Raw genomic sequence first — 22,346 nt, 5'->3', positions numbered from 1 at the left:
GGGGCTGGCTCTGGAGAGCTGGGGGTGGGGTGGGGCCATCAGCCTTGCAGAGCCCGCAGGCTCAGCAGGCTAGATTAGGCAGGCGAGCTGTGGTGGAGGAGCGAGTTAAGTGTTCAATGAGAGATGCTGGCAGCATGCTAGGGTCACGTGGTAAAAATGCATGGAGCTGCTGGGCACTTCAGGCTGCTGGATGCTGAATTCGCCTTTGCTCGTTCATATGGAAGCACATCCTTGCAGTGGCTTGTAATTTTCTAGCTGAATGACTTCAGAGTGGGCCCACTTGGGAATGCAATTACCCTTGTGCTGGAAGCTCCACAGAAGTCCATACACAGAGGAATGGACAATGCCAGACATTGCGACAGTCACCACAGGGCCCATTACCTGCAGCCTACAGTTGGTTTGAATGTCGTATGATAGCATTCTTATGTCCTGGAGGCCTGGGGATTGGAAGGGACTGGTCCTAAACTGCCCTGCTGCCAGTCACGTAGAGGGACGAGTCTGGCGACGAGTCTGGCCCACTGGATACTACATGGCCCTGACTTCAACAGCCTAAACCCAATTAGTTCCATGCGGGTTTTTAGCAAAGGTCCTAGCAAAATACAAAAGACCCAACTGAGGATTCAGTGTATGTGCTAGAGGCTGCATGCATGTTCTGAGCAATGGTTACTTAGTCCTAGGGGAAGCTGAATTGGAGCTACTTAAAAGTGGCCTTTTCAAAGGCAGGGCCCTGTGCAGGGATACAACACGTGGCTGTGGAGAGCACAGTGCTGAAAAAGGCTCCTAGGCCGTCTGGGTTTGATAGGAAAGGGAGCTGTGGTTGCCTAGTGATGTCTGCTCTGAGTTTAAGAGGCTGTGGGTGATTAGTGATGTCTGCTCTAAGCTTAAGAGGCTGTGTGTAATAAGTGATGTCTGCTCTGAGCTTAAGAGGCTGTGAGTGATTAGTGATGTCTGCTCTGAGTCCAAGAGGCTGTGGTTAGTGTGGTCTGCTCCTGGGGCTCAAGTGTGTCACATCTCAGGAATCTATTTGTCAGGCCTCCCAAGTTCCTGATGCCACAAGGGGCTTTCTCCAGTGCTCTCTCCTTTGCACCTCCAGGCAGCAGCTCTGGAAATAAGTAACGCCATGCTGTTTCCACAGGAAAAAGTCCACGGGAAGATGTGAAGGAATTGAAAGCAGGAGCCCAAAGTGAGACATACAACATAATTACAATTAATTACATGGTGATTTCTACTTATAACTATGTAATTGAATCGTAAAAGATTGTAAACAAATTTAAATATGTATATGGCAAGGAAGAAACTGGAAGGAGGCAGATCCTGGTGCTCACAGTGGATATATTTTCTTTTCTTTATGCCTCTATTTTTCTGCAATGACCCACATTCCCTTTCCAAGCAAACATAAATTAAGTGTGAGTGGGTGTGTGCATTTTTAAAAACGTTACATATTTGGGTATTTGGTGACACCCTTTTTTTTTTAACTTCATAAATTCACAGGAAACATTAATTACTCCTCCTGACGTAAATTTGAAAGAGCTGCTAAGGGCTGCTCCAAACTGCTGGCTTCTCTGGGGCTGAGAGACTCAGGCAGCAGCCATTGCCACCACCCATTCCAGTTCTAAGGCCTTAACCTGAACGCCTGAGCAAAGGCGAGAGTTCCCGGAAAATCCAAAGGCACCTGCTATGGTTTGAGTAAATGTTCCCCAAAGAAAGACAGGCTTCCTCAGCCTCTCTCAGCCCCCTGATATGGGGACCGGTGGGAATGGCAGTGAGGGGTCTTGTGAGCAGAGGGCTTGCCCTTGCAGGGTGGGTAGCGGGACTCCAGCGTTTCCTTTTCCTCTTTCGTTCCATGGCCACGAGGCAGATGCCCTTGCCCCACTTTGCCTCCTGCCCGCAATGTGTTATCACGAGCTGAAAGTAGTGGGGTCCACAGCCTGCAGACCCTCCAAAATGATGAGCTAAAACTCTGTAAGTTGATCGCCTCCGGCTCGTGGTGCAGTACCAGGAGGCTTACTCAACCCCAAAGCCTCAAAGAGGGGCACAGGGCAGAAGACTTGCAGAGCGTTTGCTTATGAAATAACCTCACTTGAGGACGTTTAGAAACTTCCCCGTACCTTCCAGCACAACTCGGAAGACTTGACTTATGTGGGATAGAAACAGGCTGTTACAGAGCAGCGAGAGAGTACCTGGCCCCGGCAAGGTTCCATGGTTTGGTGGCCTCCTTCCTGTTGCCATAGCAGGACACTGAAGCCTGGACAATTTCTAATGGAAGGAGAGGTTTTTGTTTGTTTGGTTGGTTGGTTGGCTGTTGTTGTTGTTGCTGTTTTGCTTCCCTTTGTTTTGTTTTTCCGTTTTTCAGTTCAGAGTTGCAGAGACCCAGGAGCGTAGTACTAACATCGCTTTGGCACTGTGGCCTCAGAGGAATTAAACCTCCTCTGGAATTTTAGGGAGGTGAACCTCGTTTAAAACATATTCAAGTACACAGAACTGACCACGTTCCTAACAGGGAAATGAACCATGTCCATGGAGGCCTTACCCCAGTAGCTGGTGTATGCTTAAGCATTGGACATGTTGTTCTTTTAAAAATAGAATTGTATTTGTTATAACACACACACACACACACACATACACACACACACACACACACACACACACACACACACACACACACCTGGATGTCTAGTGTTTTAATAATGTGGTTTATTAAGAGCCAAGCCACCTGTATTTTCTAATCACCCCCTTAGTGCCACCATGCCTAGTCTGGTTGCCTGTGTCTCCCAGAGTGTAGATGGAGGCTTAGGCAGTGCTAAAGTCACCAGGTCAGCGAATTGGGTGGAGGTCACCTGGCGCATTGCCTTGTTTCGTAGGTAGGAAGCCACCACAGCTAGTACATTGCAGAGACCCTCCTGGCTCACGCCGCAGCCCACATAAGTGTTTAAAGCCAGACTGACAGGTATAGATTTCTATGGAAAGACATTTCAAGACATAGAAGGGGATTCAGGGAATGGCCTCCAGGTCTTGATGTAGCAAAGGCAGGGGACCCATGCTCTTCCTTACCGTTGACAAAAGCAAACCAGTTACAGCATAACGAATCTCTCTAAACAGTGAGGAAGGCCACAGTACTCTGCAGGTCAACCCAAGTGGATAAGTGTCCTGTTCCCTGGTCCTGAGAGGGGTTATGGTGATGTTCAGGAGCTCATTCATCAGAGTGGCCCTCAAGTGACCCAGCCCATCCGTCAGAACACCCCTTGCTGCATGTAGAGATAAACAAGAGGCATCCAGGAGCTTCCAGGCTCAACACAAAGCCAGCCACCAGAGGCCATGTGGAGTCACAGGAAGATAGAACATGCAGATCGCCCTGGAGGCTGCAGCTTCTTCTAGACCAACAGTTCCCAACCTTCCTCACGCTGCAACCCTTTAGTACAGTTTCTCATGTTGTGGTGACCCCCGACCATAACATTTTGTTGCTACTTAAAAACTGTAATTTTGCTACTGCTATAACTCATAATGTAAATGTCCGGTACATGGGATATCTGATGTATGACCGCTAAAGGGGTCGAAATCCATAGGTTGAGAACCATTGTTCCAGAGTATTGAACAAAGGGGAAAGAGGGCAGAAGAGGAGGCAGGCATTCTCTAACACTCTAGTAGCATGAATTTCAGTGATTCTAGGAAGGCACATGGTAACAGGTCCAGCCCAGAAGGCACAGAACATGTCAGCGTCCCTTGTCTTCTCTTTCTGGGAGCATTTTAGTAAGAACAGTGTGTGCACACCTCAGGGAGAGTATGGGAGCCTCACCAAATGCTTGGCCACCTCCCTCAACCCCTGCTGACTTGTTAGGCACTTTGGGCAGACGTCTGGAGGTACACAGGGACTTCAGCTGCACTCTTCAGGGGACACGAGGCATCCAGGAGAATGGTAGCCTCCCACTGCTGTGGATGGTGAACCTTGAGGTCGCTGTCAGTGCAGATGTAGGTAGAGGGGGACAGCATGTGGCTGGCGGGATGTTCCCCGTTGGCACCACTGTCGGGGTTGTTGTCCATTGTCTTCCTTGATGACCCTTACTGACTTCTCTGCCTCGGACTCTCCTCGGTCCTCCGTTTCAGTGTCTGGGGACTGTCAAGAACGTACAAGTTGGGAGGACAGGAATATCAGAGGCAGCAGCCTTGCGGCCGGGCTGCTGCGGGTTTCGAGTGCTCTATTTTGTATTAAGTAGTAGGATGCTCTCAGAAAACTGGCTGCGGTTCTGCCATCGTTGCAATCTTGTTTTCTTCTTGGAAAACGCCTCTGCCTTTTAGTAAGAAATGAAGGTTGGGTTTCAATCAGATGATTCATGTAATTCCTGTCGTGTTTGCAAAATCTCAGGCCTCCCTGCCAGCCCTTAAGGCCTCTTCCTTTCTTTGTGCCAACCCCGATTTGTGCACAGCTCCACACTTGCCTTGAATGCCCCAGTGTCTGTGGTTCCACCTGCTCACTCTCTCTGTTCCATTTCTCTATAGATGTGTCTGTGTGGTAAACGGGGTCATCTGTGGGTGACAGGAGGCACTGTGGGCTGACGCACAGAACGGAGTTGGGTGCTTTTCTGCATAATTGAGTAAACAGCCTCCAGGACTCTAGGGGATGCTCTAGAGGGTTCTGCCCTCCATCCATCCACCCATCCATCCATCCATCCATCCATCCATCCATCCATCCGTATATCTATCATCCATCCAACCTTTCTTTTAACTGTCCTTCTGTTCATCCGTCCATCCATCCGTCCATCCACCTATCCATCACACCCACATGGCATTTATGGCTAAGAGGCTGTGCTCCTGGGTGAACCAAATACAGAGGTTCTAGAACCCCTGCGGGGAGTGATCAGCTCACATTGGAAGCGGCTCAGGACTTCCATGTTTACAGGGTTAGAGGTCAGCTCACACCAAGTCAGAGGACATAGATAAAGTTGGGGCGCTGGAGAACCAATATATATTTTGTGTGGTTGGAAGATAGGGTGGGAAAGTGGAGGGCAGGGGCAGGAGGCCAGAAGAGTAAGTGGTCGTCTGGAGAGTGACCCAGTCACCCACCATGATATGACCACCGGCATAGTATTGCGATTCCTTTACATGGCGGTCGGAATTGCAAGTCTCTCTGGGTTCAAAACATTGGCTGTGTGAGCTCAGGGAAGTTGGTTAGCCACTCTGAACTTCTCTCATCTGTAGATTGGACACTAAAACAGTTCCACCTCAGGTGGATTTTTTGAGGCTCAATGAATTAACTTGTAGTAATATTCCTAGACCAGCACCCAGACAGCCCAGTGGCAGCTGTCGGCAGGGCTGTTTTACAGTCCCATCAGTCCGCTGTCGCCATCATGTCGGGTGTTCTCCACAGCTCCTTAGTCAGCGGTCACCTCTGTGAGGTCGGCATTACTGATCCACGCTGCAGAGGACAGGTTCATTTCTGTTTCCTCTAGTTGTTTGGCCCTTGACAGGTGCAAACCTGTCCTTATCCCCTGGCCTGTCTCTACTTGAAAGCCCTGCCAGAGCAGCCCAGGCCTCCTGGATCCCCAAGGAGAGGACAGGGGCTAAGTTTGGATTTCAACAGAGCCCAGAGGGGATCCAGCTCAGTTTCACAGTCCTACCCGAGGACCAGCAGATGCATCTTTTAAATGTTTACAGCCATAAGATTTGGAGGCTGCGGCTAAGAGGCAAATGATGAAGAGTGGGGTGCTGGGGAATGTTCAGGAAGGAAGAGCACACAACACCCCTTTTTGGGGAAGCCCTGGGGGGGGGGACACTGTGCTAGTATTCACTGGTGTCTGAACTTCCCCAGCCTGAGTGGCTCCCAGGGGTAGGGACCAGCGCTGCACCCCTCTTCTGACTGCACAGTCCTTCCTGTAGATGCTGGTGCCTCTCCAGCTCTGCCCCTCCTCCATCCTGCTGGTTCTCGGCCTCAATATCTCCGAGTACACGTATGAGCAGGAGGGAGCCAAGTCTCCCCACTCAGAGCCAGGAGGGCATCAGGCCTTGATCCACAGATAGGCAGAGCAAGTAAAGCAGGACCCACCGAGTCCAAAGTCCTCTGGGGAACAGAGAGTCCTGGTCCTCTCAGCCCTGGGCTCTGTGTCCCTGGGACGCTCTGGTTGGTGGTTGCTGTTTGTTGCCTATCCATCTTCCCAGGGGTTTGCTCAACCTCCTGGAGCTGGCAGCTGTGGCGGACGATAAGAATGTAGGAATGTGATAGTCTGTGGTCATGCGTTGTTTGTCGTACTTAACCTAAGGCTAAGTGAGACAGAGGAGACACAGCAAAGGCAGAGGGTACTCAGAGCCTTCGGGCACATTTCTGGGCCTGTGAAAAGACCCCACGCCCAAAAGCAGCCTGGAGAGGAAGGGGTTTATAAAGGTGCACATACCCTGAATTCCAGAGTCCACTAAGGAGAAGAACCAGGGCAGGAATTCAAACTGGGTGGGAACCTGGAGGGAGAGGCTGATGGAGAAGCCATGGGGAAGGGCTGCTTTCTGACCTGCTCATCGTGGCTTGCTCGGCCTGCTTGCTTATAGAACCTAGGACTCCCTGCCCAGGAATGACACCCACCACCCACAGTGGTCTTGACCTTTCCTACAGGCTTGTTTACAGCCTGGTCTTACAGAGGCCATTTCTCAATTGAGGCTCTCTCTCCCCTCAGCTTACTGTAGTTTGCATCAACTTGACCAGAAACTAGCCAGCACAGGGCCCTTATCTTGTTTCAGCTATGAATAAATATATAAATAAATAAATAAATGAATAAGTGAATAAATGAATAAAAATAAAATTCTGGAATTTAGAACTTAGGGGTGTAGAAATCAAGGTCTGTGGAGGTCTAGGGCTAAGCTATGGAGAGTGCTGGACCTGGACCCAGGCTGTCGTGCTGCATATGGGCTGTACATCTGTGGCTAGTTTACCTATAGCGCCATCTGAGGTGGGTGGCAGTAGGCTCATCTCCACCCACTTCACAGGCAAACAAACTGAGGCTCAGCAAGACTAGAACCTGAGCTATTAGGAAAGGGCAAAAGGGCAAGTTCAGTTTTGCTCAGGAGGAAGCTCCATGCCACCAAGTGAGGGCTCACTCATTCCGAAAGGCTCTGAGCCTCTGGCTCCTTTATCTAAGGTTCCAAATGGTTTCCAGGGTGGCCCCTCCTCTCAGGGCTGGATGCCAGGCAGGCCATCTGCTTCTGGGGCCGGCTGCCCCTCCCTCAGCCACTGCCTTCTCCCTGAACGCCTGGCTCCCGTCTGGCTGCAGCCATGGGGATGTTCCAAGGAAAAGATCTGTGCAGTCTCTTCTGCAACCTAAATTTTGTTGCCGTGGGTCCTGCCTTGTCTGCACAAACAGCTCTGCCGATGCTCAGCTCCCGGCCTTTGTGGAGGATGTGGGATGCCAGGGGAGGAGGGAAGGCACCCGACAGCTTCCATTGGCACCTGTTCAGGGCTTGGCTGCATCAGCTCCCTGATAGCCATCCTCCCATCTCCTGGACCCATGATGCACAGTAGCCCCGAGAGCTTAGCACGGAAGTCATATCAGGTCACCACCCTGCTTGGAACCGTCTTCTCTTAGGGAAACTTCCCAGCTCTCCCATGTTGCCCACACCTTGGAAGCCCTCCTCTCTATCCCCACCACCAAGTGAAGCCTGGCTCCTGCTGGGCCTTCTTCTTGTGCCTGGATTTGGTGCCTGAAATGAGGTGCTCTCCTCAGGCCCAGGCTTTTGCTCCTCAGATACCCTGTCCAGGGCCTTCCTCCCAGGCCTGTCCATCCTGTCTAAGTAGGGCTCTCCTGCCTGCTCCCTCCTCGTGCTCATGTGTGTGTGTCCTCTTGCTGAGCTGGGCGTCCTTCCTGCTAGACTAGGAGCCATGTGCAGGGAGGGACAACATTGTACACACATCTCAGAGTCCCCAGAGTCTGGCTCTAACAAGCTTCCAGCCATGCTTCTGGGCCATACTAGGTACCACGGTGACCTCTACCTTGTAAATGAAGCAAGAGCCTCTTCATTTCTCTGTCCATGATGATGGTCAAGGTAGTCAGCGGACTTTCCTGGGGTCATGAGTGACTATAACCAAACCAAGAGTGACTTTTCTTGGGGAGATGTGAACAAACATGGTAAATAGAGTACCTGCAAAAGGCAGAGTCCAGCTTGGTGAGCCAGCGAGGAGTTAAAGGCATGCAGGAGACCTTAAAACAACTGCCATCACCAAAACGTCTCATCCCCAGGAGTGACGGCCTCAAGGATGCTGCACACGGAGTTCCAGGGAACCACCCACTGTACTCGGGCACTTCCAGAGCCCACGTGTCTGGGGCAGAGCTATATGCCGCTGTAGGGCCATAGCAGGAAGGCTCTAGGATCTGGGGTGAGGGCAGGTATCAGCAGCTACTCTGATTTCAACACTGCAGCGGCCACATGGGCCCGGAGGGCATTGCTCTATAACACATTGCTCTCTTGCCACCCTCCCAGCCTCCAGGATGACAGTGACCGCATTTCTCATCTTCTCAAGCTCTGTCACAGATTCCTTCAAGCAGAAGTTTAGCTCCAGTGTTCTGTGAGACCCCCAAAGAAGCATCTTCCAAGTGGCAGCAGCTTCCAGGGGTGAACGTGAATGTTCCACTGGCAAGCCTGGAGCTAGAGGCTGGCCTGGGAATGGTCATACAAAAACCCTTCATTTCGACTAGTCATCCAAATAGCAGAACCATGGGCCGGGGGCGTCCAACCACTGGGCTGAGTGGGGCACACAGAGGGAGATGGGGAGGGCCACAGCATCAGGTATGTGTGCATGTGAAGGGACAGTGCCAGGAAATGGGCGGATGGCAGGGGCCACAGATGCAGCCATTGGCGGACTCTGGGGCCTCTGGCAGGTTCTGTTTCATCCTGCATGCTAACCCTGAGACAGCCACGACAGTGAGATCTGGGCCAGGTATGCCGGAGGAGTCCTCTAGCTACATGTCAGGTCGCCTACTCCTCTGCTGCCTTGGGCACTGACATCTCAGTTGAGAAGATGACAGACAGGGCCTCTGTAGTGACAAATGGCGGTGGTGAATGCTGGAGGGGCCTCGTGAGTCAGAAAGCTCAGGGTGGAGGTGGAAAGGGGAAGACTGGGCGGCAAGCAGGAGCCTCGTCAGGTGCAGCAGTGCAGGCGGGAAAGCACGTTCTAGGAGTGCACCCAAGCCAGCTCAAACCTGGTTTGAAGAGAGAACTGTGGGTTGTCTTCTGAACTGAGTGTCCGGGGACATCCATTAAGAGCAGAGCACCAGCCGTTATTATACCAAGGAGATGGTCAGACATGAGGCCACCCCAGCTCAAGCATTGGTAGCAGGCCCTGATTGGCATATCTGGGAACCAGGAAGGAAGCTCAATAAAGGCCGCTAATCAGCGAAGGAGGGGAGGAAGGTGATGATGTTCCTTCTCAAAAGAGCTTTAAGCAGGGCAACCTGACTTAATTTCGGTTAGCCAGGTATGCTGACGTAACAAAATGAGGTCACTGCCAGATGTAAAGCCCCAAGCTACGAGTCGTTCACTTCCTGTAACAGAGTGAGGCAGAGCGTCCCCACTGGAACTGAGGTAGAACTTCTGTGGAGCTGGCAGGTGCGGAGAGCTCATTGACCTTGCTCCCGTGGGCAGCCGTGCAGTCAGTTTCTTTCCAGAAGGTGACAGCGGCAAGTTCCTGAAGGCTGCCTTTGTGGAGAGAACCCACAGCTCCCCAAGCATGCACTCTGGGAATGCTGTGACTTAGAAGTGGCTGCTCAGAGGGGTCTCACGGAGCCTCTGGGCAACATCTTGACCTTTGACCAGAGCAGGTGCTTCTCAGCTTTGGCTGCGTGTGAGCCACGAGGAGCCTCTCCAGCTCCCGACCAATCGGACCCATGGTCTCTGGAGAGGGATCCACATGACCGTGGTTTCAGATGTTCCCCACGGATCCTCAATTAGGGCTGAGGTTAGATGTGGCTGGAGTGAAAGGAAACTGTACAGAACAAGTGTCTAAGCCTCTGTCACATATTGATCAGGGGTGAATGCTATCAGGGCGTCAAGTCAGGCATGACAATGGCACCTTTACTGTTCTTTCAGACCCCAAATGATTCCCCTGAAGTCCCCCGCCAAGGCCCATAGCTGTACTCAGGAGCCGAAACAGTCCCAAAATCCAGCCTGACCACTTTTCTGTTAGTAACTGTGGGCTGAGTCACCACAGAAGCCACGATCCCAAGGATAGGCACCCCTAAGGCAGCCCTGGGGAAGAAAAATCCTTGTGTATATGGGGGAACGTTGGGGACCGAGGCACACTCCACAGCCGCTGAGAGAAATATGGAAGACCCCTCACTGCTGACCCCAGGAATGTCAACCAGGCAGGTGTCACTGTTGATGTCCAACAGCTTGTGTATCCGTGGGCCACACAGGCTGAGGAAGCGAGTCTCCTGTCTTTAGGAAGGGGCAGGAAACACGTATGGCAGAGGCGATTTTGCTTAAAGATTAAAGCATGAATAGAGCGAGACGGACCTGCATGGTTGGCAGCCTGCACGGCTGGGCTGGGAGGACGACGGGAAGAGCACAGCTTTTGAGTGGGTCGGTCGCTTGCCCCAGCCTGTGTGTCAGGGCTGGCCTGGGGTGCAAGGCTGGGGTAGCTCTGAGGTCCATGCCTTAGAGCTCAAGTCAGGGCAGAGAAGCCAGCAAGCAAGCACATGGCCACTGCTGCCACAGCCTGTGGTGAGTGGTGGGGTCTGGCCTGGGCACAAGAGCCTAGAGAGGGACTGGGTGAGTTTTGTCTGGAGTCCTGTGCCAATATACTGGAGCCCTTTAAGCCAGGAGGTGACATATTCTGATTGGTGTCTTAGAAGCTTAGACACTTAACATCTCTGAATTCTACTCCCATTTGCAGAGACAACAACACCACAAATAGTAACAACAGAGGATTAAACTCCTTTCACATTCAGTTACCAGGGGGATTGACAGGCAGTAAGGCTGGGTGAAATGGTGGCCCTGGGCCTTACCCTGTCATCATGGGCAGGGACTTCTCACCCAAAGGGGACTCTCACTCTCCAGTATGGGGTTTCTGCTTGAAAACTGTGCCTTTCAGGATCCAAGTGCCCTGCACTGACACCCAGAAAAGAACAGTCTGGTGAGGGTGGCACCTGCTGGCTGCTAGCTTTCTGCCAGGACTCAGCTTAGGTCAGCTCCCAGGACCACTCAGGCACCGGTTTTCCAGGTGAAGAGGTGCAGTCTGGTGGAATGGCACTTCCCAGAAAGAAGGCCAGGCTGTGGGCTCCATCCTACCAACTCTGGCTGCTTTCTAACACTAGAACCCTGGCTTCCTACCTGGAGCTGGGGGTTAGCTTCTGACTCACTGCTGGCTTGACCTGAGCTCCCCAACTGCCCCAACTGTCTTGTCTGTGGCTTTCCTAACCACTTCCTCCTTATCCTCCAGGGCCCTCATCTTCGTGTCCCATGGAGCTGGGGAACACTGTGGCCGTTATGACGAGCTGGCTCAGATGTTGAAGAGGCTGGACATGCTGGTGTTTGCCCATGACCATGGTGAGTACCTGCAGTTGCCACACGGGCTGGCAGAGTGGCCTGGCCTATCCCCTTCCTCCTGCCTGATTCTGGTCTCTGGGTTGAAAATCTACATGTGGCAGTTACATAAGCAGGGCATCGTGTCTGACCAGCAGTCACTATCAAATCAGAGTTTGCAGCCAGGCTTACTGGAGGCTGAGAAACCAAAGTTGAGCCTGTTTATCCAGAGCCTGCCTGGGCCAAGGAGCCCTGTAGAACATTTATAAAGTGCTTTCTCTCTCTCTCTCTCTCTCTCTCTCTCTCTCTCTCTCTCTCTCTCTCTCTCTCTCTCTCTCTCTCTCCACAGTTTTCTCCCAGAGGACAGTTTTTCAGATGGATGGCAGTAAGTCAGATGAAATTCAATTTTAATCTCAAATGAACCAGCACAGGTTTATTAGCAATAATCATGCCTCGAATAAACCTCATTGGCCATTGTGCAAAGCTCCAGGTTTACAAAGTGTCTCGAGTATCTTTACACATATATGTATGTATATACATGCACGCGCGCATGTGCATAGCTGCACGTGTGCAGCACTGTTACAGAAGGAGGAACAATTTATTTGGGCTCATGGTTTCAGAGGTTTTGGTCCATCGTGGTGGAACAGAACAGAGCAAGCCAAAGCAGCCAGGAAGCAGAGCAAGCCTGCACTAAGGGCCTCTTCCTCCCCTTTCAGGTGCCCAGACTAGGGGATGGCACCACCCACATTTCAGGGGTGTCTTTTCTACTTATTCATCCTCTACTGAGTTGTCAACAAAGATTAGCAACCACCATGGGTGTGCACACATAAACACGTCTGCACAATGCACACTTACGCCCATATGTGTGGGAATGTTGATGTGCAAGTACTTACAGGTACACATATAATTGCATTCACATTCTCATATGCACACACGTGTCTACAGGTTATGCACATATATACATAACAGGTGTGCACAGATACCTCCGGGCTAGGTTTTTTTTCTCTCTTTTCAGGTAACAAAAACCCTACTAATGGTGCTGGGCTCGTTTCACAAGTCAATATGCAAAATTCCAGCTCTTCTTCTACTAGGATTTGAACCTAGAGCCTCAAATACACTGGGCAAACACTCCCTGACTTTCTATACTCCCAACCTGGGACGCAGCCCTTGAGTTGTTTCTGTGGTGTTCTTGTGACTCAAATGTCCCCAGATTAAGTTCTCTGTATGTCTCTGAAGCCAAGTTCTCAGTCACAGCATGGTCATCTCCGCACTGCCCAGTATGGCTCTCCGCCATTCTGCCCAGATCCCAAAATGCCACTTTGTGTATCTGATATGAGGGTAGATAATTAAGTGATGTTGTCAGAAGAAGGGACGGGGGAGCCATGGCAGTGGCTTGAGTCTCCTAAGAGAGAGAGCTGAAGCCACACAAGGGAGAAGCTCACTCGAGACAGATAGCCTGAGAGGTGACTTTTGTCCACAAAGATCTGTGAATTTGATTTGCCAGGAGCCCCTTTTAAGCCAGATGTATGCACATGCCTCGGTAATTGAGATTATTAACTGAATTCTTCCCTGTTACAGCTGTGATGGTCTCTGCTGCTCTGCACTCAGCCCTGGTTCTATTTGTGAGACTTTGTTTGGCAGATAATATTCTAGGTTATCCCTGAGGCTTTTGCTGTGGGGACTCTGTCATTATTAAGCCCAACACTCTGCACACTAGAAAATCCTGAGACTGGAATGTTTGTCCTGCTACATCCATCTCCATTAAAGTCAGTTGTGTGCTGGCGACCCCTTGAATTGTCGCCGTGAGCACCCTGAGTCTCAGGCACCTGTCTTACAGCTCAGCCTCAGCCAGTTACCAGATAAACTGATAAGCCAGATGAAGTCAGCGGGGAGGCTTTGATTATACTGCCTGGCTGTGGTGCTTAGAAAAGCACGTTTAAAGCATTCTTTTTTTTTTTTTTTTTTAAGAGTCCAAGGAGAAAAGAAGCAGCCCACTTTTGATGTGGCCACCAAAAATAAATGAGTAAATATGAAGTTGCAGCAGAGGTCTCTGTGATGTTCCAAATGTCAGGCAGGAGTGGGTGCACTCACCTGTTCCAAGTTCCCAGAACGGAACACTGGGAATACCTCCGCATGTGCCAAAGCGGGGAGTCCAAGTCAAAAAGGGAACTGGGTTGAGCATGTGTGTGTATGCACACGCATACGCCTTCTCTCCAGACACGGGCACAGCCCCCACCCACCCCCACACAGAGAGGTTCCAAGTCCCCACTTGATGGCCAGTCCAAGATGGACCTTACTGAGCCATCCAGATTTTTTTTTTTTTTTTTTTTTTTTTTTTTTTTCCGGAGCTGGGGACCAACCCCAGGGCCTTGCGCTTGTTAGGCAAGTGCTCTACCACTGAGCCAAATCTCCAACCCCTGAGCCGTCCAGATCTTAAGCGTAAGACCTACCTTCCGTGTGGGCCCTGATTCTGTCGGGTTGCTGGGATAACATGGAGAGAGGAGGGGTCTAGCTGGGAGCCAGGGGAACCCCTCCCCTCAGGAGTCAGGGAAGACCAGCTGCTGTGCTGTATCCCCAGCTGGGCCATCCCCAAGGCTATGAACTGGGATGGCCCAGCTGGGGCTGGGGGGGCTCTAACCCAGGCATTGCTGCCTTCAGCTGGGTCATCTCAGACCCGCAGAGGCCATGGGGAGAGAGCATGAAGGCAGAGACAGGAAGTGCTCAACCCAGCAGCTGGACAGACAGCTCACAGCAGCTACAGTGCTGCCTTCCTCGGTGCTATTTACAGACGCGGGTGACTATAACCCTGATGTTGGTCCATGGAACCCTGGAGGTCTCTGCTCAGCCGCCTGCCGGCTTCTCATTAGCTGCGTGCGTCCCCTGAGGCTGTGCTCTGGCTATCTGTCTGGCCCTGTTTCTCAGCTTGCCTGCAGACAGACATTTAGCTTTGCTTTCTGTTTTATCCTTTGGAATTTTTCAGAATGGCCTCACGGGTTTGGATGGGTTACAGGAAGGGAAACCATGACGCTGTCCACGCCAGCCCCACGCTAGGCACTTTTCCTATGTTATCTCAGAGTCCTCCTAAAGACTGTGGTTAATATCCCTGTCTTGTAAGTGGAAGATCTACGGTTAACCCAGGATGTTGCTAGCTTTGTCCTGGAGCCATATATGGGTCCACTGTGTGGGACAGAAACCCAACCACAGCAGCCCATGCCACACAGGATAAGAATGCTGTAGACACCCAGACTTTGTCCAGGTTTGCCCCACAAATGTTACAATGTTACATATCTGTAGTGCTCACCCCTATGGGCCCCGTTTCAGCCACCTGTTCTCCCACAAGGAGTATTGAGCAGGAAGTCAGGAGGAGGGAGGGGCTGAGCTCAGAGCAGGACAGCAGACCTTCCTCAGAGATCAGCAGCAGGTCCCAGCTGGATCCCACTGACCAGAACTGCTTCTTTGTGATAGCTAGCTGCAAGGGAGGCAAGGAAATGAAGTTGTCAGCTGCTGACCCAAACAGTGCAGGGCTCCTGAGAAGGAGGAAGAGGACAGTCCTGGCTGGGGTTCTCTGTGCCACAGCGCACTACAGGCATTGCCACTCCAAGTACACTCTGGATGCTCTACAGGGCCGTCTTCCATATTATCCATCCACATACTTTTCTGTAAGGTCTGAGGCAACAGCTATTACAAGCATCATTGGTAATATGGGTTCAAACTCCTAACTGCACATTTGCTCTGGATGGGGTGTTGTAAAAAGAGGGGTACACTGGCACAGTAACATACAGCCCAGCCTGCCCCTCAGTCCAGCAGCCCTTCTCCAAGAGCAGTGGTACTTGTCGTGCTGGGGGCGATGGTTCTCTTATTTGAGACAAACAAAGGCCATTTTATTGAACTGTTAATTAGTCCCTCTCTCAAGCACAGAACCTCTCAATCCATCCACATGTAGCCCTGGCACTGGAAGTGTCACTGGTGTTTGTTGAATGGCTGGAAGAATCTGTAACTCACATTAAATGAAACAGAGATGTTTCAGATGTGAGTTGTGGAACTTGCACGTTGTGTATCTGTAAGAGCGAGACTGGTCACCATCAGGACCCATCGTGGAGTGGGTCTGGTGTCTAAAGGTCAGGGAAGCTTGGAAATGATGTGAGTGTATGTCCCGAGTGGGGGAACCACACACCTGGTATTTGAGTACCAAGGCGATGACTGGTGTCTCTGAGCTACACTGGTATCCCCAGATCCTGCAGGACTAGCAGGGTAACAGAGTCATACCACATGAATAGGATCTTACTGGACACGGAAGGTGTCCTGGTTACCGTTACTATTGCTGCGATGAAACACCATAGCGGAAAGCAAGTTGGGAAGGAAAGAATTTAATCGGCTTACACTTCCACACCATACTCCATCACTCATTAGGACAGGACAAGGACTCAAGCAGGATGGAAACTGGAAACAGGAGCTGATGCACAGGCCATGGAGGAGTGCTGCTTACTGGCTTGCTCCCTGTGGCTTGCTCAGCCTTTCTTATGGAACCCAAGACCACCAGCTCACAGGTGGCACCACCCACAATAGCCTGTCCCCCACCCCCATCAGTACTAGTTAAGCAAAGGCTTTCCTACACCCTGATCTTACAGAGGCGCTTTCTTAATTGAGGTTTCTTAATAGAGTCTCGGATGACTCTAGCCTGTATCAGGTTGACATTAAATTAGCCAGCACAGGAGGACTCTGACCACTGAAACCCCCAGGTGGAGACTGATGTCTGCCTCCCTGATCCTCAGATCCTGGTGTCTTTGGTTTTCGGTGCAGTCCAGACACTGAGATTTTTTCCTTCCTTCCTTCTTTCCTTCCTTCCTTCCTGTTTTTTGTTTTTTTTTTAGACTGCATTTCTCTGTGTAGTCCTAGCTATCCAGGGACTTACTCTGTAGACCAGGCTGGCCTAGAATTCACAGAGATCCACCTCTCTCTGCCTCCCAAGTGCTGGGATTAAAGTCATAAACCACCACCACCCAGCTCAGCAACTCTTGGTTAACCAGGTGAGTCTATAGCAGTCCAGGTTGAGAGCCAGGGCAGGGGAGGCAACAGAGTCTCTCTGATCTGTAGTAGCATGCGTCTTCTGATATAAAGCTCTGAGCCTGGAAGCCAGGCTTCTGAGGAGGGGGGTGGGGATCCAGAACAAGGTCCAGCCAGAAGTGATAGAGGCAGACAGAAGCTGTGGGGTGCCAGCCACACCCTGCACAGGTAGACACCAGAAGGCAGTTTCCTGTGTCTTTCTAAACATAGCATAAGTCACAGCGGGTGTACATACACGCAGTGGGTCTGCAGCTGCTCTCCTTGGCCTTCCACAAAGGCCTGCTGGCCAGCAGACTGCACAGAGGCGGTGAGGAGGGCCTGTGAAGGAGAAGGTGTAGCTCCTGCCATGAAGAGCAGACAGGAATCTTCTGCCCATGGCACCTTAGAACATGGCCATTCAGTCTCACTTCTAAAGCATTCTGCCTTTCCCAGCAAGCTTCCTTCTGTCTCTCTGACACGCTTGTTAAAAATACATTGTCACTAGGGTGTCGCTCAACATCAGAGCACCTGCTCGACATGTGCGAGGCTCTAGGCTCCGTCCTAGACCCACTGGGAGGAAAGAGAAAGAAAAGAGGTGGAGGGAAGGAGGGAGAAATGGGGAGGGGGGGTGAGGGGAGGAACAGAGGGAGAAAGGATAGAAAGAAGGGACTGAGGGAGGAAACTTGGGAGTTTGCTGGGCCCGGCTTTCTATTTACAAAATATAAAGAAAGCATCCTCGGCAAATTAACAGTGAATTAATTATCTGCAAATATTTGAGAGAAAGTGCTAAAGCAGGATTTAAAAAAAAAAACCAAAAACACTGAAGCCCTCTGCTAGGGTGTGTGAAGAGGAAGTTCAGAGGGAATGGCGGTGGGTGTTGGTGATGCTATTCTATGGAGGGGTGGGCCCCACGAGGACCTAAAGAGGCCTGAGGAAATCCAGGGGCAAGCCCGAAGGGGACCTGTGGGGGTTTCCACACAGGAGTCAGAGCTGATTCGGGGTCCAGTGTGATACACTCTGTTAATAAAGTCGATGGCTGCCAGCTGCAAGTCATGTGTGTCTGTCAGAAATGCTTGAAAATGTGTTGGCACCGTTTCTCGCCTTAGTAAATACGAGCGTGAAAACAACAGAGGAGGTTGCTCACTGATGCTTCAGAGTCCTCAGCTGACTTGGGGCGACAGGCAACCTGATGAGCTGCAGTGAACCCCAGCCCACAGCCCCTGGCTCCTTATCCCTCCCCCCTTCATGTCAGTCTGCATAATCCAGTTGCACATAGGTTTTTTTCAGTCAATCTCTGATGTGAATTTGTAGCAGAATGCAGTTATTTGTCTCCTCTGTGGCAGAGGTGAAATCCTGCCAGCCTGAGTCGGCTCCTCCATGAGCTCTGCAACTTGAGGGGGTACTAGTACCCCCAGATTTTCACATCCAGCTGGCCTATCAGGATCTGGACACATGCATGCCAATGGGCCTAGGCTACCATGATGCCAATGCTGCTGGCCCCGGATCAGCACACATCAGAGGAAGCTGGCTGAGGGAGGCAGGGGCAGGGAAGAACCTCAGAGTTTGGGGCAGGATTTCAAGGGACGCCTTACTATGCAGATGAGACTGGGATCGTCGACTGTGGGTTAGGAAGGTCCAAGCGGGGATCCCAGGCCTTCATTCCATGGTAGCTTACTAACTACATGTCCAGCACTGTCTGGGGCATAGAGACAAGTTACTGGAACATGCTAAGCCTCGTCAGAATGTGAAAAGTCTTTGTCTTGAATTAGAGTGCTGACTAAATGGTCACGCAAGTGGAAAGGAATGCTGTTGTTTTTGCTTCTCCATATATAGTACCACCTGACCTTGAATCCACAGTCCTCCTGCCTCAGCCTTCTGGGTGTTGGGGTTGGGGGGGGGCAGACTATGTTCCCATCTTAGCGCCGATGGAATCGTTACCAGAGATTCTGGTTTAGAATTTGTTGTTGTTTGGTTCCAGAGTCTCCTCAAAGGCCCATGTGTTGAGGGCTTGGTCCTCAGCTTTGGGGAGGTGTGAATTTTAAAAGCTGGGGCCTAGGGGGAGTCATGGGTTGGGGATAAGGGTTGCCTCTCTTCAGTGGTCCAGCCAGGAGGGGAATGGCTGTGCCCATCACGTACTGCCACCGTGATGTGCGACCTCCCATAGGTCCAAGGCAAAGCCAAGTAACAGAGACTGCCTGAGCCCTCCATAACCGTGAGTCAAAATGAGCTGCTGCTCCTCGTAAGCTGATAATCCCAGGTGATTGGCTGCAGAAACACAGTATGGTGAGCCCTAGAGGTTATTGGTAGCCTGGTCCCAAGCTTCGTCCAGTTATTTGCCAACTGACAAATGCTAAACACTGAATTGTAGTTTGTATGATTTTTTTGTTCGAGTCAGAGTCTTGCCATGTAGCTCAGGCTGGCCCGTCCTCTATCTCCCCGACTTGGCCTCCCCAGCCCAGGATTAAGGGCATTCACCACTACCACACCCAGCCTCGAATTCTATTTCTTAACAGCTGAGTCTTGCCTGGGCTGGCATCATTCCGAAACTCTTAAATTACGAATCGCTGATGTCGGCGTTTCTACAGCTAAACTGAGTGGATTCGAAATCTCTCTGGGGAACAGTTTTCAGTCTTAGCAAACAGAGGACTCGGAAGCTCTCGGTCTCTCTAGTCAGTTAGTGTGCCCACTCAGGAAGCACAAGAAATAACTTCCCTGGGGGACAGAGAGGACAAGGCCGGAGCCCTCCAGGACCCCGCAGCCTGAGATCCCATTCCCCCGTGTTCCTGAGTGTTCTGTCCTTGCCAGCAGACGGGAACTGTGGAACTGTGTGGCTGCCCATCCTCACTGCAACCTCCATGCTGCTGCTTGGCTGTCTGGGTAACCTCAGGGGAGAGTTGTAGAGCCTCCCCGAGTCAGCTCCTAAGATAGGACAGCAGTGCGTGCACAGTGGCACTCGGTACGCAGAGCGGCAGCACCACAGTGACTGTGGTGGTGAAGGAAAAAGCCCTGGAGGCAGATAGTCCCCAGCCCAAGAGGTAAAGCATGACTTTGTATCAGAAAGAAATCAGCTCCTTCCAGAAGTCTTGGCACAAAAGTGCCATGCTGTGGGAGGGGTGGTTCGCACTTTTACTCCCTGAGGCAGAGAGGCAGGTGGAGCTCTGTGAGTTCAAAACCATCCTGGTCTATACAGCAAATTGCAGGCAACCCTGAGCTGCATAGTGAGACCTGGTCTGAAACACAACAGTAAAACTACCACATGTTGTTACTGCAGCCCAGCTGACTTCCAGAATCCAGGGAACTCACAGAGCCATCGCTCCATCTTGTCTGTCACGATGACCAAGAGACCGAGATGGGCAGCTGAGAGCTAGGACCAAGACAGCAGGGTGGGGACAGACCTGGCAGGTTCCAAAGCCCAGAGGCTGGTCAGGTCTCCACAGGAATAGACACACTGTGGGATAGAGTTAGAGGCAGAGGTGTTACCCAAGAGCTGGGTGTGAGACACAGTGCATTACCTCAGCCCAGAGCATCAGCGTGACAGAGGGTACCGACGGCATCAGGAGAGTTAGTGGCAGCGCCTGTGTTGGGCCTTGTCTGACCGAAGTATGGAGTGTGTAAGCAGGGAGGATGGTGACCTCACAGAGCCTCAGTTTCCCCACCTGTACCTCTGAAGGACTTGAACCTGTGAGGACTAAGTGAAGGAAGGAGCTAGCTGCTGCTGGCAGGGACTTGTCCTCTGTCCTTGCCCCGGCCACAGAACCTTTCTCTTCATCAGACCTTAGGCATGGCCTTTAACATGAAGAAGCTTCCTTGCTTCCTGTAGTCTCCTCAATGTGACAGTTTCTGTCATTTCTAAATGGAAACCTGCCTTGTATATTTTCAAAGTGAAGTGGCAAGGCTGCTTAAGCTTCCTGCTTTTTCTGTTTGGGGGGGAAAAACGATCCAGCTCACCGTAGGTCCATGTTTGCTAGCCAGGCCGTCACTGCTGCTGCTGCCCTTATCTATGTGCTGCCTGTTGTCATCAACTTCATCCTCCTTTGTCATGGTGGTGCTTGGCCTAGAATTCACTATGTAAACCTTCCTGGCCCCGGACTCACAACCTCGCACCTCACTGTACTGAGTACTGATTGCAGGGGTACACCACTATGCCCGGCCCAAACTGTGTTACTATTATTGCACTCATTTGTGGCTTGTGGGTACACACACCCAAGCCGGGGCCCATGTGCTCCAGCATCCATGTGGAGGTCCGAACACAGTCTCGGGAATCAGAGCTTTCCTTCTACCACTTAGTTCCCAGGACTTCAACTGGGATTGCTAGGTTTGGCGGCAAGTGTCCTTATCCACTGTTTCCACCTTGCCACCCCCTCACGTGCGTAGCAAGCGATTCTGGGGAAAGGTGCAACGTGAGCCTTGACGTGAGCCTCGAGTTACTTGTGAGTCAGGTGCCCTGTTTGCTGAGCTTCCTGCGACTGACGGGAGTCTGCAGGGTGTGTCTGATGGCAGTGGGTTTTGGCTCAGGCAGCCGGAGCTTCAGGAGGCCCTGCGCCATCTTCCCTGGGGCCTGTGGGAGTTGCCTAGTGATTTTTCTGTCTGGGAGTGTTTCAAGAGGAGTCTACCCTGGAGGCATAGTCACTGGTCCAGAATTACTCATGTGGTCCCTCTGATGAAAATATTTAAGGTTTCCTGGTGAAAAGAAAACAGAATCGCTCTGGGGCTCTAGAAGAGGCAGTTTCTGAAGTGTTTAAATGAATCACTTGGGTGAGGGGGGGGAAGCCAGATTACGTGTTAAAAAGAAAGGCTGAATCGGGAGGGATATCTGGTCCAGAGATGCTGTTCTATGTGGTTCTGGAACTGAGACAGAAGCACCTATTATGGGCTATACCCACAATAGTTTTATGTATCAGGGGTTATTTCTACTATTGTGCATATTATAGGTTACATCCAGATGTTGAGAAAAAGCACAGACTTTGAGGTCTAGGAGGCCCAGGGTGGGTTCCCTTAAACTACTTGGTAAATCTGAGCCTGTTTTCTCACCTGCACTCAGCAGCAGAAGACCCCAAGTCCCTTTTAGTCCCCAAGGGTCAGTGGCGTGTTAGGAAGGAATTAAATTCTCTAATCCACAGGGCATTCCTGGCCCCTTCTGATAGTGGCTATGGCTGGTTATTCCTTACTGGACCATGTGTTCAGGTCCAGAGGAAAGTCCATGTCCCCAAGTCCTGGCCATTTAGACAAAAGCCAGCATCCCTCGGGACTTGTGTAGCAGATTCCCCTCTACCAAAGGAGCCATTTTCCTTTGACCTGGCATAGGGGACAAATGGCTATCTGTGGTGCCTATTGAAATACCACAGTCCCTGGTACACACTTCAGAACCCACACTGGCTGGCATCCCTGCTGTCCCCAGCTCTTCTGCCTCCTGCACTACCCTAAACCTGTCCAGCCTCCTTCCCCAGCCTCTCAGGCTTCTTACGGCCCTACGGTTTGGGGCGTGCTCTCTTTCTTGCCTTTTCTTTTGCCTCCACTCTCTGTCTTCTCTCACACGCTCTCTCTTCCTCTCTCTCTGCTCTGCTCTGGCTTCTCTCCTGGCCAGGTCCAGCCTGCTGACCATGCTCAGCTTCTCTCTCTTCTCTAGAGTCTTCCAGAGGGCCTGCTTGTTTCTCCTCATGTCTATAATAAAACCATCCCCTTAACCGTATCAGAGTCATGCCATCAGTTTATCCACGTTACTTAACCATACCACGGTCATGCCGTCAGTAGATATGTGTTAGTCCTCATGGTGTCCCTGTGACAGTCTAGGCAAGGCTGCTCAGCTGGGT

At 51.4% G+C, this 22,346-nt stretch overlaps 1 protein-coding gene across 4 annotated transcripts in view; it reads left to right on the top strand.

Moving 5' to 3' along the window:
• Mgll (monoglyceride lipase) overlaps window positions 1-22,346 on the top strand; it is a 101,732-nt gene that overhangs the window by 28,056 nt on the left and 51,330 nt on the right. For all 4 annotated transcript variants that reach the window (XM_032906131.1, XM_032906132.1, XM_032906130.1 and 1 more), the window contains exon 3: window positions 11,411-11,517. In XM_032906131.1, the coding sequence (XP_032762022.1) occupies window positions 11,411-11,517 (107 nt within the window). The remainder of the gene's footprint in view (window positions 1-11,410; window positions 11,518-22,346) is intronic.

This window comes from Rattus rattus, chromosome 6 (assembly GCF_011064425.1).
Source record: "Rattus rattus isolate New Zealand chromosome 6, Rrattus_CSIRO_v1, whole genome shotgun sequence".
NCBI classification, from domain to species: domain Eukaryota; kingdom Metazoa; phylum Chordata; class Mammalia; order Rodentia; family Muridae; genus Rattus; species Rattus rattus.
This window is presented reverse-complemented; position numbering and strand designations above follow the sequence as displayed.